This window comes from Antechinus flavipes, chromosome 6 (assembly GCF_016432865.1).
Source record: "Antechinus flavipes isolate AdamAnt ecotype Samford, QLD, Australia chromosome 6, AdamAnt_v2, whole genome shotgun sequence".
In the NCBI taxonomy this organism is placed as follows: domain Eukaryota; kingdom Metazoa; phylum Chordata; class Mammalia; order Dasyuromorphia; family Dasyuridae; genus Antechinus; species Antechinus flavipes.
Window position 1 is genome coordinate 132431169 of NC_067403.1, and position 18523 is coordinate 132449691.

Consider the following 18523-nt stretch of genomic DNA (forward strand, 5'->3'; position numbering starts at 1 on the left):
AAAAAAAAAAAGATGGACAATGATAGTAACAATTTTATAAAGGGTAGGAACAAATACCTTGCTAAACTTTGAGCTGATATTCCCCAAGACCTTCCTATCAAGCTACATATTGCAAGACAAATTGTAAAATTCCTTCTAACACCATATTGCTCTTAAAGAAGAGTTCAAGAAGAAAATTTATTCTGCAGTCAGAAGATCTTAATTCAAATCCTGCCTCTATTACTACTTGAATGATCTTGGGCAAGGTACTTCTATTTCTTTACCTATATAATGAGGAGATTGAGAGATACGGCCTTGGAGCTCCCCTTCCAGCTCAAGAGCTATGTTTCTGAGTAAAATGTCTTTTCGTTTGTGAAATGGGTAGGTGTTTGACTCTGTCTATTTACCAAGTGCTAAATTTGTCTAAGCAACCATTTAGTCAAGAATAAAAATGATATTTGAAATTTTTTGAGATAAATTTTCATCTTTATTTGAAAAGGAATGTAGAGTTCTCTTGTTGATTTTGTGGAAAATGAAGGTAACTCTCTCTACTCCTCTGGTTAATTCATGCACTCATTGAGTCTGACTTAAGCTCTAGTTACTTTGACAGGATTTAAAGTAGTAAGACAAATGTGAATAAAATGAAATTAGGTCTTAGGATTCTGAATAATAAAATAAAGATTAAGATGGTGATATTGGTCCCTCAAGTGCCAGTATTTAAACTTTAAAAATCAATCAGGAGAGAAGATTAAGTGGTGTTTCTTTGGTCCTAAGAATGTAAAAGCTAAGACTAAAATGTTCCTTTTCCTCCACAGGATGTAAAGAATGATCCTTAAAGACATTAAATGACTATTCAAATCTCTTCAGGGTGTAAAGGATCTCCTATAAAATACACTCGGAAGCAATCCCCGAGTTCATACAATACTCTGCTAGTATCTTCCTTCAAAAACAAAGGGTCTTTTTTTTTAAAAAACTTTGAAAAACTGTTAGAAGCAGGAATGCATACATGCACATGAGTGTATGTGTACACACACACACACACACACACACACACAAATCTTCTAGCAAGCATCATTATTTGTGTTTTTAGTGTTTCTGAAATCAGCTTCTTAACTGCTTAAAGAATTCATTAATTTATTCAATGAAAATTTATCAAATTTAAATATATTTTAAATTTCCTTAGTTTTTTCAAGAGGTAGAATCAAGCAGCCACGCTTTGATGTCTTCTCTATGAAGTTTCAACCATTCAATGTTATTCTTCACTGTTTCCAGAACTTTCTGTCGAGGAGCTGCTCCTGCTCCTGCTTCAGGGTATGTGTTAAAAAAGGTCTCCATCTAGAAAAGAGAGAAAAAATGTTAAAAAAACTGAGACAGCTAATTAATTTACTTTTTAGCTTTTCAGTGACTATAACGAGATGATGATTCTGGATTCCTTCTGCCCTGTTATCTAGGCCCACCATACATAGTCCAGACTTTTTATGTCAATACTTCCCAAGTCTTCAATCCCTGAGCAACTCATCTGACACAAACCTAAAGTACATATGATGGTACCTTGCATCTCATTGGTCAGCATGCCCACATCTAGTTTCTATTTGGCTGCTGAAATTTGAGTGTATGTATTCAGGTCCTTTATTTCTCTCTTAAGGCAACTTCTCCCTTGTCTAGTTTATGATAAATTTATAGAATAAGACATAAATCTAGAATTGGAAGAGATGTCAGAAGCCAAGTCTACCTCTGCATTTTACAGAGGGAAAATGAGTTCCATGGAGATTAAATTATTTGCCCAAAATCATAGAAATAGTAAGTAGCAGTCATAATTCAAACCCAGAACACTTCTAAGGATCCTAGATGAAAAAAGATTTTCATGGTCATCTACTTTTATGGTCATCTTAAATGGTTAAGATTTTCAAGGTCATGCAACACCTTCACAAACATATATACATACACATTTTACAGATGGGCAAGATGAGGCCTACTGGTGTTAAGTCACCTGCCTAGATAAACACACAGAGGCAGTATCTATCAGAAGCAGGATTTGAAGCTAGAGACTTTATTTCCAGAGTTAATGCTCATCTCATTATGTCCCTGTCCAATGTTTAAGTCTCTGTTTTGAGGATTTCTTATTTCAGGGACTAATAGCATTTTAAAATGATCGGCCAAATTTCTAATCCCCTTATAGGCACGTTCTTAATTTGCTCCCCAAACACACAGTCTATCCCTACAACCACTGTGACTATAATCCTCAACCTAATAATAAAACATACGAGTCTAATTCCAATAACTATATAAAACCTCCACAATTTTATTTTTTAAAGTAAACAGGCTCCAAAATCTTTTCCTTAAGAGAAAGGGAGAGGGAGTAGATAGAGACAGAACGACAGAGACAGAGAAAGGAAAAAGGAGAGAAGGAAGGGAGGAGGGAAAGAGGGATAAAGAGAGAGAGAGAATTATCTAAAAGAAAAGAGATTTAAACCTTTCATTTTGAAACACTAAACACGAAGTCTGAATGGAATCTAATCTTAGACAAATCACTCTAGAGCAAAAAGGTCATATCTCCCAGAGCAAAAGGAGTAACCTTGATTCCTTGGCAACCTAAACAGCTTCATAGAGCTGTCTTAAGAGCTCTGAGACCTTACATTTTTGCCTTGTGGTATTGCCAAATACCTTGTGGTATTATTGCCTTGTGGTATTTCCAAATAGGAAAAAAAAAAGGGGATCTATCTTTTCTAAGATCTCATTATCTATTTTTTTCACTCTAAAGCATTGCATGGAGGAATTCAACAGAAGATTAGATCAGGCTAACTTTGAAAAAGAGGAATGTTGGGAAATATTTTAAATTCATACCTGCCAGAGCTGGAACTCAGTGTTGAAAGGCTCTGCTATAGTCACAATTCTGCCAAGGTATCGGTCATTCAGAGTGAATCTGAAAGGAAATTCATGAGGTAAAAGATAGTATTAAGGGCATAGAACTTTGAATTATTTATTTAGATTTAGAAGGTATTCCCACCAATTTTTTTTTTGGGGGGGGAGAGAAAGAGAGATTTAGTTCCTAAAGTAATTATCAAATTACTAGGAAGTCATAAAATTATCATATTTTAGAGACAGGACTCTTGAAGTTGTCTCTAATGCCACTGCTAAGCACTTTACAATTCTTATTTCATTTAATCATCCCAACAGATAACTAGAACCATATAGGGTTCTAGAAACCATCTAGTATAATCCAGCCCAGTCCATCAAACTTTTATAGTGTGCCTACTATGTACAAGGCACTACACTAAGTGAAAATAAATCTTGCTTTCTCAAAGGAGAGGGAAGGGAAGGACATTTATTAAGCACCTACTAGAAACAGCTATGTGGTGCAGTGACAAAAATGCTAGTAAGTGTGATCCTGAGAGCAAGGCACTTAACCCTGTTTGCTTCAGTTTCTCAACTATAAAATGAGCTGGAAAAGGAAATAGCAAACCCCTCCTATATCTTTGCTAAGAAAACTCCAAAGGTCACATGTGGAAAAACAACTAAACAAATGACTATACCAGTCACTTGCTCAGCACTTTACATACATTATCTCCTTTAATCTTCACAGTTCTATGAACTAAGTGATAGATTAACCTCATTTTGCAATTGAGGGAAATGGGACAGACTGAGTTGAAATAATGTGCATAAGGCCACCCAGCTAGTAAGTGCTTTGAGGTTATATTTTCACTCAGATCTTGGTGACTCTAGGCCTCTCTCAGATGAGGAAGAACCTTACTTTCTACTGGCTGCACTCCTCTTATTTTACAGGTAAAAAAAGAGTCCTAAACAGGTAAAAAGACTGCTTCATTAGTGACAGAGATGGGTTGAAAACCTGGGGCTCCTGACTCTCAATCCAGTGACGTCAGTAAAAAGTAAAGAAATTATAAGAAAGTTGTACTTTTATCTCTTTTGATAATTTCTCTTTCTTAGGAGAAAATTCAAGCCTGTTGTGAATTCTCTTTTATAAATCAGAGAGCTGAGATTGGGAAGGATGGTAGTGATATAGTCCCCTGATCTTTGTGGAGAGCCTGGGTCAGAAAACCCTGAATCTTCTGGCTTTGGACCACTCCCCACCTCCCACCCTTAATTCACCTGGAGATCACTCCTCAGTTTCTAGCCTTGAGAAAACTCCTAAAGTAATCACCACCTTTAATTCACCTGGAGATATCCCTAACCCTGGCTACAGAAGACTAAATAAAATTGAACTCTGTCTCTTAATTGCCTGCTACTTTCCTAATCAGAATCTTAGCCCACTGAGAACCCTCAACGCCAATAAACCCTTTTTTACCAACCTTAACTGGGACTGGGACTTCAAATTCTTTCACAAAACCTGTGACACCACCCTAGGGACCCCCAAACGCTGTCTCATTCCTCAATAGTAGAATTCCCAAAAAACTCTCCAAGAACATTCTCCTACTTGGGAAATGCTTTGTTATAAGCTGTCCATTCAGCATACGATTAGTGAATACTTATAGCTTGTCTAATGTTTGCTTCATATTCAATTCAGTTTAATGCACATATATTAAGCTTCTACTACTTATCAGATACAAAGATAAACAGACCAGGATGGAATCAGGGAGCAGTTATGGGCATATAACATTTTTACACAAAGCATTACTAAAAGTAAAAAAATATTAAACTCAAGGAATGCCCTTTCCACGATAAATCAGGCCAGTTTATATGCTGACAGGAAGAAAGGTATTCCTGATTTTTCCTTCTCAAATAGGTATTCTTAAGCTTTAATCTATAAACTTTGTTATTATTATTATTATCACCCTATTTCAATACAATTAATTTCCCTTGTTTTCCTGTGTATTTTGTTTCATGCACTTAAAAACATCCCAAGAAGGGATTCAGAGTGTCAAAGGACTATTGTTGTCCTAACACAGACTTGGAGAAACAAGGATCATCCCCATATTTCAATGAGGCACTAGAGAAGGATATCAGTAGAGATCACAAGCAGGTTAGGTGGTGGAGTATATAGCTGTCATCCTCCTGTCTCAGATCATGAGATGCAAGAGTTAGAGTTGGAAAGGATTTTAGAGACCATAGAGTCTAATCCTCGAATTTTACACTTGAGGAAACTGAGGCCAAGAGGAGGTAAGTAGTTTTCCAAGGTCACAGTAACAAAGCCAGGCTAGAAGAAAAATGGATCATATATTGGTACAGGTTGATGAAATTTTTTTGTCACAGTCAGTCTTGAAGACATTAGGCAAGCTATATTTGGGGGAGGGTGAGGAGTGAAGATACTGTGTTCAAAAACACAGAGGCAATTAAAAATTGTCAAAGCTTCATGTACCTTAGCAAATAATGGAGTTGGTGGTGAAGAGGATAGATTGTTTTTAATTGTTAATTCCTCTCTCAATCTCTCTCTCTCTCTCTCTCTCTCTCTCTCTCTCTCTCTCTCAAAAGAATACTGGCTAATTACAAATTTTCTTTCTTGACTTTACACTGAATTTTTCCTTTCTGCACCTAACCTTTGGGATAGTGTTAAAACAGTGTTGTATGAACAAACATGGCTAAACTGACACATCTGCCTTCATGCTTACCAATAAGAAGGAAGGAAAATGCCAATCATTTTACAACTAAGAAGTAAAGGAGAATTTTTTTTTTGAATGTGCAGTGTTAACACTGAAAAGGTCACAATGCTGGATTGAATCTTCATGGGCAGGAAAATTAGAGATTAGGGTATAATTCCCCCTTCTTTCCCCTCTTCCTTCTCATCCTTTTTTTTTTTTATTTGTATGACTTAATATGAGGAAATAATGATATCTTGAAGATTATAAAAGTGATTTTGTCACTTTTTTCTTAAATCTTTACTTCTGAGGCAGCTAGACGGTACAAGGTGGTACAATGGATAGAGGGCTGGCCTTGGATTCAAGACGAGCTGAATTAAAATCTAGCCTCAGATGCTTTTACTCTGTGTGACCCTGAGCAAGTCACTTAACCCTATTTGTCTCAATTTTCTCATCTGTAAAATGATCTAAGAAAAAGAAATGATAAATCACTCCAGTATCTTCTTCCAAAAAAACCCAAATAGAGTCATGAGAAGTTGGGCAGAACTGAAAAACAACTGAATAACAACAAATTAGGGATAAAAAATAGTACCTAACACCTAGGGGCATAGTAAAGATAAAATTAAAATAATATTTGTAAAGCATTTAGAATACTATATAATTAGTATATATAATTACTATATAGGATATATGCAATGCTAATATTGCTACTAATATTGTCATTTTTGTAAAGTGATGAACATATTTCCCCAAGGTCTTTACCATTAGTATAATTACTAAGACCCTGCAAAGAAAAAGTTTCTAGGAACAGAACATCAAGCCTATTCCCTTAGAAGGCACTAAGTTATTTAAGTTTATGCCCCTTTGAATGACTTTCTCATTCATAACTAAATTTAACTAAACTAAATTTAAACTAAAAGTTTTATCCCTTTGTGTTATTGGGTTCATTGAACTCTTAAGGTTTCATCCCAACATTTTGTGGGGGAAGCAAAAAGGAAGCAATAAACCTTCAGCAATCTGGGGGATTTTGTGGCCGAGTATCAAGCTAGCAAATATGTTCTTAATATGTCATCAGATGTCCTTCAAGGTGCATCATGAAAGCCAAACAAGCTGACAATTAATTGTATCTAAATAGACGCAACTAAAAATAGTTATTTTGAAGTTTGAGTAAAATGATAGAGGCCTAGGGGAAAAAAAGTTCTCATGGAGAAATTAACATTTATTCAAGCTAGTTGCAATTAGGTTGTTCCCCCTTCCTAGCTGGGTGTTTTTTTTTTTTATTTGTTTTTTATATTGAGCATATGGTTGTCATATAATTTCACATATCAGACCATTTCAAATATCACATGTATTAGAGTCATTAGACTGTGAAGAAAGGTGTTTGACCAACATAGTCAAGTAAAAAATATAATTATAATTTAGTTCATGGTGAGAAAAGTGATAAAATGGAGAACTTTGCCCTAATGAACTTAGAAAGGTAGAAAAAGCAAAATAATAAAATAGCATATCACTGCAGTAGTTATTCCTTGTTTTTGGTGTTCCTTATATTATTGGTATTATTTACTGTCATTTAGGTAGGATGCTAGGAAAGGTTAAAGAGGTATGGAAGGGAAGCAATGATAGAACTAAATCCCTTTAATGTTGCCTGTTACAATTACTTCCCATGGTATAAAATTCTGTTTACAAAATTCTTTCCTTACAACAGTTTCTTGAAATGGACAGTACAACTAGCATTAACTCCCATATACAGAAGAGAAAAATTGAGAACCAGAAAAGTTAAGTAACTTGCTCAGCCATAGTAACAGTTACATTTTAATCTAAGTCTCTTAATTTCTATTCTGATGTTTTCCCTATGATGCCAAGTTGTTTTCCCAAGTTGAGGATGGCAGAGGGATAAGATCCAAAGGTCAATTTTGATAATATATATTTGGAAAAGCCAACTATTACCAACTTGTAGAAGAAAAGCCTTTGCCGAATAAGCCTGTCATTAAGGTAAGGGTATGCTTCTTCTACATGTAGAAGAGATTTTTTAAAAAAAGGAGTGGAGAGGGAGAAGCTTACAAAAGCATTTCTCCTGTCTTTTTAACTAAGACTTTCTCAACTCTTTCTTTTTTTTTCTTTTATTTATTTATTATTTTGGTAATTATAATTTTTTATTGACAGACCCCATGCCAGGGTAATTTTTTACAACATTATCCCTTGCACTTACTTCTATTCCGATTTTTCCCTTCCCTCCCTCCACCCTCTCCCCCAGATGGCAAGCATAGAATAACTCTTTCAAATACATGGAAGACAGTTATTAAGTTAAAAGAATATTACTACTGCTGCTGCTACTACTATTCTTGTTAAGTCAAAAGAAAGCATAGAGATGTAGTTTATATTTTATTTTATATTATATAAGGAAGAAATTAGAAATTAACATTGCCATTTAGTTCAATTGTTCATTTCACAGCTGAGGAATTAAGATCCAGAAAGATTGGTTATATAATCAAAGAATCATGGACAGAGTGAGAAAGCTGCTATTTAGTCTAGCCCCTCACTTTTACAGATGAGACCAGAGAGATCAGAGATGTAGAATTGTAAAGTAATTTAGTTGCTGTCTAGTTTTACACCTTAAGAGATGAGGAAACCGAGGCCCCAAAGTGTAACATAAATAGAATTACTGAGCTGAAATTTGAAAAGCCTGGCATAATGAATAGAGCACCACAGTCGGGGTTTAGAAGACCTATGTTCAAAATCTGCCTCAGATGCTTATTAGCTCTGTGATTCTTGGCAAAAGAAGGGAAAGGAAAAAAAAAATCAAGCATTTATTAAGCATCACTATTAAGTGCTATTCTCTGTGTTAAACACTTTTATAAATGTTTAATTCCTTCAAGCAAATCACTTAATTCCTCTGGCTCTTAGTTTCTTCATTTGCAAAATGAAGCTATTGGACTAAAGTCCCTTCTAATTTTAAATCTAGGGCAACTAGGTTGAGCAGTGATAAGACCATTGGGCCTGGAATCAAATTCTGAGTTATTATTTGAGTTTGTTATGGTCTCAGATACTTATTTGCTGTGTGACCAAGGACAAGTCCCTCAACTCTGACTTAGTTTCCTCATCTGTAAAATAAGCTGGAAATGGAAAAGGGAAACTAGTATTTTTGCCAAGAAAATAGAATCATAAAGAATTGGACACAATTGAAATGGCTGAACAACAACAATTACACACACACACACACACACACACACATACACACAACTTAAGATTCTGTGCTCCCAATATTATATTGTTTCCTTTTTATTTTGAAGATAATTGTAGGAATTCTAATATCATAATATATAATTATCTATATGTTTATAGTACACGTATTTTATTACAACCTGCATCAAATCCTTTCAGACCCCAGTCTGCCACTGATCTGTTAGAATTCGTTCAAAAGAAGATGACATGAAATTAATTTGGGTGGTGTTCCTTTTAAAGGAAAAATAAATGTGAACTCTAATCACACACCACTTGAGTCAATGGCACTTATTGAAACTAGAGATAGTTACCTCAAGAATAAAATGTCCCAAGGCAGTCATAAATAAAGAAAACAAAACCCAATCAGAGGACAATATACCTGTTGACTAAATACTCCCAGTTGAATCGTATCCAGTCCCAGGCCATGTACTTGCCGTAGTTATTATATGAAATATATCGGATAACAGTAAACACATCCTGGGATTTAATGAGATTGGAGTCCTTGAGAAGGTCTAGATATCTAAGAAAAGGCAAATGGGAAAAGTTTTAAAAAATTTTAATATTCACCCTTAGCTAAATTTCATCCAATAATACAGCAATCCAATTCTTGAGGCACCAACATACAATTAATTGGATGGGACAAATAATGTGAAAAACATGTTTAATTTTTTGATCTTTTGTGACACTGTCAAAAACCAATCAACAATTCTAAAAGTTCCAAAAAAAAAAACCTAAGCTATCAAAACCTTCAAGAACTCATTTTTGAGGTTATATAGTAGCATGAAATAAATAAATTATACTTTGTTTATATAATATGAATCTTGGAACTCAATGCATGTTGTCAAAGAGTTTTTGTTTGTAAATGGCTTTTAACTATACCCACTCATGTTTTTCTGCCCTCAAGCAGGATTCTGTTAAAGACAATATTTTCTAGAGAAGTAATGAAAGGAATATTCATGTTATCTCATGCAAATTTACAATTAAATGCATTTGGCTCATTTCTGATTGCACTTTAACAATATGCTATCATAATGTTTAGCTCACTTGTCTGTAGGAATAAAAACCAGTCCAATGTCTTGAATTGACTATCTCCATGAACTAATTACTTTAACTCTCTTCCATGGTCTCATACAGTATAATCTCAATGATCCCAGTTAACCATTTCAGGAATGTTGGTTATAAGGTAGGGTGGGTGGCAGGAAAAGTTGGGAATAGAATGTGGATGCAATGGGACATTTTCCCTTACCAGCACTGGGAAAGCCATTAATAATGCATTTCCTATTAAAAACCATTTTCAAATGGTTACATTGTATTATTAGATTCTTGTGTGAAATATAACATATATTTCCCAGGTTAAAAATATCTTAATTAAGGAAGAAATACTTCTTTTAGGGAATTAAGAAAAGGTCATAAATAACCTTGATAAAAGGGTTATGTTGTTCACAGATGCTAATCCATAAAGTAATTTTTCTTTTTCTTGCGCTAGAGTGGTCTTCTGGTACTGTGAGAGAGTGTAGTTCCATGAAGCTTCATCACCTGAGTTCTGCATTCCATATCGGTACACCAGAAGTCGGAGATTCACAGGTTGACTAGAAGACATAGTATTTCATTTGTGCAAGTGTTTGTTTTTTTCATCAAAAGACTTCATAACATTCTCTTGGTTTTCTTTCTATATCTCTAATTGCTCTTGCCCAGTTTCCTTCACTGGCTTCTCTCATTCTTTAATTATACCTGTCTTCAAATTTTCTGCTCTTCCCCTTACCTTATCATCATTTCAGTCAGTTTTATGGCAATAAACTCAATAAAAATTACTCCCCAATTTACTTCAGTAGCCTTGACCGCTTTCTTGAATGAAAGATTGGTGTTTCCAATGATCTATTGGAAATTTCCACTTGGATGATCCATTAACATACACCACATATTCGACATTTATAAAATGAGTAAGCCAATTTTTAAATGTACCCTTTTACAGATATCTTTCTAGAGGCAGCGAGGTAGCACAATTGTTGGAACGCTGGGCCTGGATTCAGGAAGAACCCAAGTTCAAATCTGGTTTCAGACATTGGAGTTGTGAGTCTGAGCAACCTTAATTTCTGGTTTTTTCAGTTTTCTCAACTGCAAAATGGAGATAATAGTGCTTAAACTCCTAGAAAGTGCAATAAATGAGATAATAATATTTGTGAAGCATTTAGAATAAAACCTGCTACATAGTAAGTACCACATAAATGTCAGCTATTATTATTATTATTCAATGGCATCACACCAATCAACACCTAGCATGAGCAAATGCTTGTAACCTCAGCAGCATCTTTGACTGCTCCCTCTTTTTTAGTTCACATATCTATTAGCATTTGTTGTGACACAGTTCCTTTTAATGTCCTGACCCAGTTTCCCTAATTGTTCTATTTAGTTACTCTCCCTCTTAATGTTTGATAGGGAAAAGGTCTTATATCTTAGACCTTAAGCTATACTTATTCCCTCTTAATGTTTAATGGGATAAAGGTCTTTGTCCATTTTAGACATCATTAGCATATCAGTAGCTCCTTCTATTATGTCATCCTAGGTGCCTGCCTCCATTATGTCATCCTCATACTAGGTTCCTCCTTCCATTAGGTCATCCCCATCCAGGTACCTCCCCCATTATGTCATTCCGACATTCAAGACTGGATTCTTTGGGACGATAACCTCATTCAGCCCTGGGACCAAACCATGGATCCATTTGGTCCCAGTAAATCTCTCCATTTAATAAACTATTAGATTGTTCTCTAATCTCTATCTTGCTCAGTTTCTCTGGCATTATACATTACTATGTAGTACATAGAATAATGGGCTGGCATTGAGGAAATTTAAATTCCTTACCTCAGACACTTACTAGTTGTGTGATCTCAGTTTCCTGATTTATACCATGGCAGCCTCATAACAATTCTTCTCACTTCTAGTTTCTTTTTCATTCCACTTCCTTCACTGAAGATTGTTCTTCACATCATTCCATTCCCCCCCAAATCTTTAATTATTCCTTTCTGCTCACTAAATAAACTATTCCAAATTGAACTATTCACTGTCTGGTAGACTCATTAACTGGTAGATAATTCTTATCCTATCATCTCCTATGTCCATGCCTTTGCTCATTCTCTCATTCTGTTCCCTGAGGATGAGGTAGTCTCTCTCCCTGTTTCCACTATTCTACCCCTTCTTTAAGACTCAGCTCAAACAAATTTCCACAGGTGACAATTATTTTTCCCTTCTATATACTTTTTTTATGCAATTGAATTCTAACAATTGCTTCATTTTTTTTTGTTTGTTTGTTTTCAGTATCCTCAATGCCTATCTTGGTACTTAGTGCATAACAGAGGCTTAGTAAATTCTTGTTGCTTGGCATCAATTAAATGATTTGCATTATATTTATCTTGTTGTGCAACTGTTCCCTTTTAATGTCCTGACCCAGTTTCCCTAATTGTCCTATTCAGTTATTCTGCCTCAGATTATAACCATTCCCTCTTAATGTTTGATAAGATAAAGATCTTCTATCTTAGACCAGTGGTTTTCAAACTTTTGTTCTCAGTATCTTCATGTTGTTAAAAAAAAAAAAAAAAAACTATCGAAGATCTGTTCAAAGAGTTTTTGTTCACATGAGTTATATTTATAGCTATTTACTATATTAGAAATAAAAATGATTTTGAATTTGTAGGCCCTCTGAAAGGGTTTCAGAGACCCCAACAATTCTTTGGACTACACTTTGAGGACCACTGTAGACCTTAGGCTATAATCATTCGCTCTTAATGTTTGATGGGGTAAAGGTCTTTATCCATTTTAGATATCATTAGAATATCAGGAGCCTCTCTAGTACCTCCCATTATGTCATCCTAGGTGCCTCCCCCAATTAGGTCATCCCCATCCAGGTACCTCCCTATTATGACATTGTTCTTGTTACCCTATAAAAGAATCTTGTATCTGACATTCCCTACTGGACTCTTGGAGATAATAGTTTCATTCGGCCCTGGGACCAAACCATGGATGCACTTTGATCCCAGTATATCTCTCCATTTAATAAACTATTAAATACTCTCTAATCTCCATCCTGCTCAGTTTCTCCAGCATTACAATCTGTATACATCTTGTCCATTAGACTGCAAAAATAATAACTAATATTTGTATGTGGCCGGCACATAGTAGGAGCTACATATAAATGCTAGCTATTACTATCTATAATAGGTACTTCACAAATATTATCTCATTTGATCCTTATAACAACCTTGGGAGGTAGATGCTATTATCTCCATTTTATAGGAGAGGAAACTGAGGAAAATAGAGCTTATATGATTTCTCGGGGTCAGATACCTAAATGAGTATCTGGGATCAGATTTGAACTCATCTTCCTGCTCTGGGCTCAATACTCTAACCACTATTGCACTATAAACATGCAATTTCTTCTTATCTCCTCCAATGTACAAGACATCCACTCAATGCAGTACATTCAACTGAATGCAATTCATGTAAAATAAAGCAACAGATAAGGCAAATTGAACATTGTAAATAGTCACCTCACTCCATTTTGCCACTTCTTAAATAATTCAGAAGCATTGTTCAATGCATCTGTATCCCCCATCTTGCATGCTAGCCCCAGGATTGAGGCACGAAGTAACCTGTGAAAAGGAGAGAAAAACCAAATAGCATTGTTTAACTGTTTTGTTTTGTTTGTTTTTCTTTGAAAAATTAAATCAGCAAATATTCATGTCATTAAAAAATAAATAAGGAATAACTTTTCAAGATGGTTTCCTTCATCTTTCCAACCCAGAGAATCTGCCAAAGGTTTCACTCGACTGCGGAGGTATTCCTAAAATAAAAGAACCATTAAAAATGAGTATTCTTCACTGTCTTATCAACACTCCAGCCTATAGAAATCAGTGAACCACTGAGTAAAAATCCTTTTGTGTTAACCTCTGAGAACCCAAGTTTTGTTTACAGAATAGAGCTAGCATCATTACTTAACTTATTTGGATCCATCTTGACCTAGTATTGCTTTGCTTATTAGGTAATGGACACATCAACTTTCTTCTCTGTACCCTAATTACCTTATCCATCAGAAGTATTGGGATGTTCTGGTTTTAGTTTTCTCCTTTTAAAAATGGGGATAATAATAGCACCAAGCCTGGACTATATAAAGATGGTGTAACCATAGGTACAATGTAGTCTATACACATTATAATTTCCTTATGAGGAAACTGCTACATTCATAATGGAATTCTTGGTGGAGGAAAACAATAGAAAAAGTTTCTCTTAAAACATTCACTATTAGAGTGAAACTGGAATTGTGAGAGTAACCAAGGAAAGACTTATATTTTGATAATAGAACCTTTATGAAATAGCCCTTAAATATCATGATCCCATTCAATACACACACAGATTTCCTTTTTTTTTTTAAAGTTATACACAAGATTTATAAGCTGTTTTATATATATGTGTGTGTGTGTGTGTGTGTGTGTGTGTGTGTGTGTGTGTGTGTGTTGTAACTGTTAAACTGTAAAGATCCTCAAAACAACCATGTGAGATAGGTGCCATTATTATCCTCATTTTTAAAAAGAAAAAACTAAGATTAAGTATGCAAGGTTTCTCATGAGACCTTAGGTTCCAAGAATTTTTGTTGCTCTTTCTTATCCTTAATGAAACCTCCTTCTAACAACATAACTGTTAATTTGCAAGTTTTTTTTTTCCCCCCCTGTGGGCCACAGCTGGAAGAGAAATGTTCATCTCTAAAAGATGTTCTTATACCTTTATCTCCACTTAATTTTGGCAGTGGAGATATGGACTTCTACTCTGTCACTCACAGCTTACTTTACTAAAAGTTATATTTAATTCCCCAATGATATTATTCACATTACCTTAAGCAAAGGATACAACTCTGTATCATCTTCTAGCATGCTGGACACATAAGATAGTGCTGATATAACTCTCTGCCATGGTAAGTAGTCAGTTTCATTTTTCAGATACGTGGTCAGGTTCAGAGAAACATTGTAATTTAGAAGATTGGCCCTTAAGAAGGAAATGCAATACAATTAATCCAAATTTCAATTCTTGTTTAGCTGAAAGCGCCAATGAAAAGCAATCTAACATTAAATCTAATTAGGCTTCTTGTTCCTCAATAATTCTTCCATCAAATTGTTTAGAAAAATGTACTTATTGAGAGCAGCTTGAAGCCTCCTGCCTAGCTGGTTGAGAACCTGTCAGATGCTTTTATGTTAGCAATGATCTCTTAGCTTTATTATGCAGTCATCAATGAAGAACAAGATAGCAAAAAGCAGCATATGAATTTTTAAAAGACACTGGAACTAAATTCAAAGACAAACAGAAACCACAGTGTTGTATGTATAGCACCAATTATAAAAATTAAAATATGTTCAGAAGAATAATATCATTATTATACTTACTGATAATGAACCTGCCATAAAAATAGTTCATTGAAATAGCTTTCATTTTTATTTTTAAAGGGGAAACACTAAGTACTGCTAGTTCATTAATCTGTGTATTCAAAAAAATATTGAGTGCAAAACTATCTTTCTTAAGTTTTTCTCTGAGTTAAATTTGTTTTGCCCAATGATTTTCTTGTAGTAAAAAAAATTAAAATCTTCTTATTATTTTGTAGATACTTCTAGAATATGGGATCTTAGAAAACAATAATGATTGTCCCCAGTAAGTGATTGGAAAAGTTTTGAATTTTACTTCCCTCTCCTTTTCCCCATTTCCAATCACATACAATCTAAATTTTAGACAAGCAAAGACTCTTAAATGAAAATAAAATATATGTTCAACATTTTTAAAAGTATAAATGTAAAATGTTTTAACTTTGGAGTTATATCAGTTGACATTTATTGAGTACCACCATAATTATATCTATTACATCTATTTATTATTATTATTATTATTATATACTATTACATAGTACTACTATAATTAGTATGTAAAGAATTTTTCCCAAGACAAACTTAAGATAGAGCTAACCCATTAAAAAAATGAAAAGGGAGCATGATCTAACGGATAGGTCATTATTGAAAGGCTATCCTAGATTGTATGCTGACTGCTGTTTAGCACACTAAATCAATATTATTTTGTCAGTAGCCTGAATTTATACATTTTTATCAGATCCCTGCTCAACCAATATGGAACAATGGAAATAGAGATCTAGGGTTCGTTTCCTTTACTATTTCCCATTTACTATTTGTTTGATCTAGACAAGACACTTAACCTCTATAGGTCTGTTTCATCATCTGTGAAATGATATAGCTGAAGATCCTACATCCCTTCAAGCTCTAATTTATGATCCTCATCTTTCTTATTCACTCCAGGATTATTCCTATCTTCCTGTTCCTTTGTATTGACACTAGCTTCCTTGTTGTTCTTTAAATAAGACATTCCACTTCCCAACTATAAGCATTGTCAGTCTGTTCCCCATACCTGGAATGCTTCACAACTCTACCTCCTGGATTCCTTAATATCTCAGCTAAATTCCTCTGATCATCCTCCTAGTATGTTCTCTCCACTGATTTTTTCTAATTTTTTTCAGTCTATAGATGGTATATGTTTGTTTGCATGTTTTCTCCTCCAATAGACTGTGAGCAGCTTTAGAACAGGAATTGTCTTTTACCTTTCTTTAGGTCTCCAGTGTTTATAGTACAATGCTTGACACATAGCACAATAGTACTTATTAAATGTTTATTGATGGACTGGTTTGAACTTCCTGACAACTACTGAAGATGATCCCATTGTAATTCACTCTTGGGTTAAGAGAGACATAAAAAAGCTACTCTGTTAAGTTAATTGGTTAAATGGAACTGGAGTGCTATTTATTTACTGGTCCCCCTAACAAATATTGAGTATGATAGCAGAGGAAAGAAGCCAGGTGAAATTCTAAAGGGAAATATAGTCTGTGACTAATCCTGAGTAGAGTCAAAACAGACACTTTATACCAACATAGGTTTTTATGTCTCAAATTATCCTATTCATCAAAAATCCTAGAAATCTCATCGAGTAGACAACCATCTGTGTAGGTGAGGACTTTCCTGTCTCTAAAATAAATGAGATTTGAAAATGTTTGTGTATTAAGCATATAACTTAAGGATATTATTAATAATAAAGTTCCTAAATACATCCAGTATTCGTAGCAACATTTTTTTGGTGATAACAAAGAGCGGGAAACAAGGTAAATGTCCATGGATGATTAAACAAATGAAGGAACCTAAATGAAATGGAATTTACCACTTTATAGAAAATGATGAATATGATGAATATAGAGAATATGGAAGCACATGAATTAATATAAATTGAAGTACGAGAGCCAAGAAAACAATAAACACAATGCCTATATACTAAGATAAATGGAAGGAAAAAGAACCATGAAACAACTAAAAATGAATGATGGAAAAAAAAAAAGAATACGCATAATCACAAAGAAAGGTATGAGAAGATACCTTCTCCCTCTTTTTTGCAGAGGTAGGAAGCCAATGAGTGTGGAATGTTCCACATATTTTCAAATTTTATGTATAAGTTTTGTTGATTTTTTAAAATATGTTCTTCCTTTTTAAGGAAAAAATGAGAAAACAACTTGACTAAATAGAAAGGGGACACAGAGAGACCCAGAGGAAAAATTCATTAAAAACAAAAGATATCAGTGAAATTTATGGTAATTCCAATGAAATCAATATGCTACTTGAAATGGAGATCTGAAACCTAACTCTAATTTGATCACTTTAGATAGTCAATCCATCCAAAGGGAACCTTGTTAAACTTGACTCTCTGCTGATTGATCAAGTTTACAGAAATAATGGCAAATCTCCACTTAAGATTCTAATGTCAACAACAAATAGCCACAGAATGCAATGTTTTGGTGAATGTCCTATAACACAGAAAGTTTAAATTTAATTCAATTAAGGTAAAGAATATTGAAACAATGTTTCTTGGCAGGGGTGTTTTATGTTTCTATAAAACTAAAATGTACTTACTGAGAAAGCCTGTATTTTAACAAGCAATTTCCTGGACTGAATTTTTGATGCTGCTGTTCTACTTGGAACCTGTGACACTCTGATGAAAAAAACAATCCTCATTTAATTTAATATTAGCTGAGACCAGCTCCCTCTTATAGGTCTTCTGGTCTTCATCTATAGACTGCTCAGTTAACAGATGGCTTACATGATTTTGGATACCAATTCAAATTCAGCAATTGGTATTTTTGTCATGGCTGCTCCTTATCATGGCCAAACAGAGCCAACTTGTAGAAAGAAGACTGACTTAAAGAGGCTCTGTAAAGCACATAATAAGGTAAGGAAGAGCCAAATGGGAAAATTCATGTTTTGAGTGATTGAGGTCAATTTGATCTTGACTTGTCTTTGATTATAATAATCACATCAAGGGTATGTTGTCTAGACATGTCATATAACTCTCAGTTTTATCAGCATTTTAATAACAATAAGTTCCATTATAAATAAAAGCTCTAAGATTTGCAAAGTGTTCCAAACACTTAGTTCACATAACCATAGATATAGAGTTAGCCACCTAATTCTAGAAGTTTACAAGTGAGGAAACAAAGACCCCAAATAATATTGGGTGTCCTAATAGAATATAAGTTCCTCAAGGGTTTCATTTTTGGCTTGAAAATCTAGTGCCAAGCTGGCATATGCTTAATGTATGTTTATTGTATGACTAATAGATGTCATACTGGCATTAAACATCAGAGGCAGAATTTGAACATAGCTCCTCCAACTTCAAATCCAATCTTCTTTCCATTATATCATGATGCTAAA

The 18523-nt window shown here is 34.4% G+C and overlaps 1 protein-coding gene across 1 annotated transcript in view; it reads right to left on the reverse strand.

Annotated features, from left to right (window-relative positions):
- Positions 1-1093: 1093 nt before the first annotated feature.
- Positions 1094-18523, reverse strand: part of ENPEP (glutamyl aminopeptidase) — a 116802-nt gene continuing 99372 nt past the window's right edge. The window contains exons 14-20 of the mRNA XM_051964388.1: positions 14612-14762; positions 13493-13566; positions 13274-13375; positions 10151-10321; positions 9112-9252; positions 2824-2902; positions 1094-1314 (exon numbers count right to left, since the gene is read on the reverse strand). Coding sequence (XP_051820348.1) covers positions 1168-1314; positions 2824-2902; positions 9112-9252; positions 10151-10321; positions 13274-13375; positions 13493-13566; positions 14612-14762 — 865 coding nt within the window. The 3' untranslated portion in view covers positions 1094-1167. The remainder of the gene's footprint in view (positions 1315-2823; positions 2903-9111; positions 9253-10150; positions 10322-13273; positions 13376-13492; positions 13567-14611; positions 14763-18523) is intronic.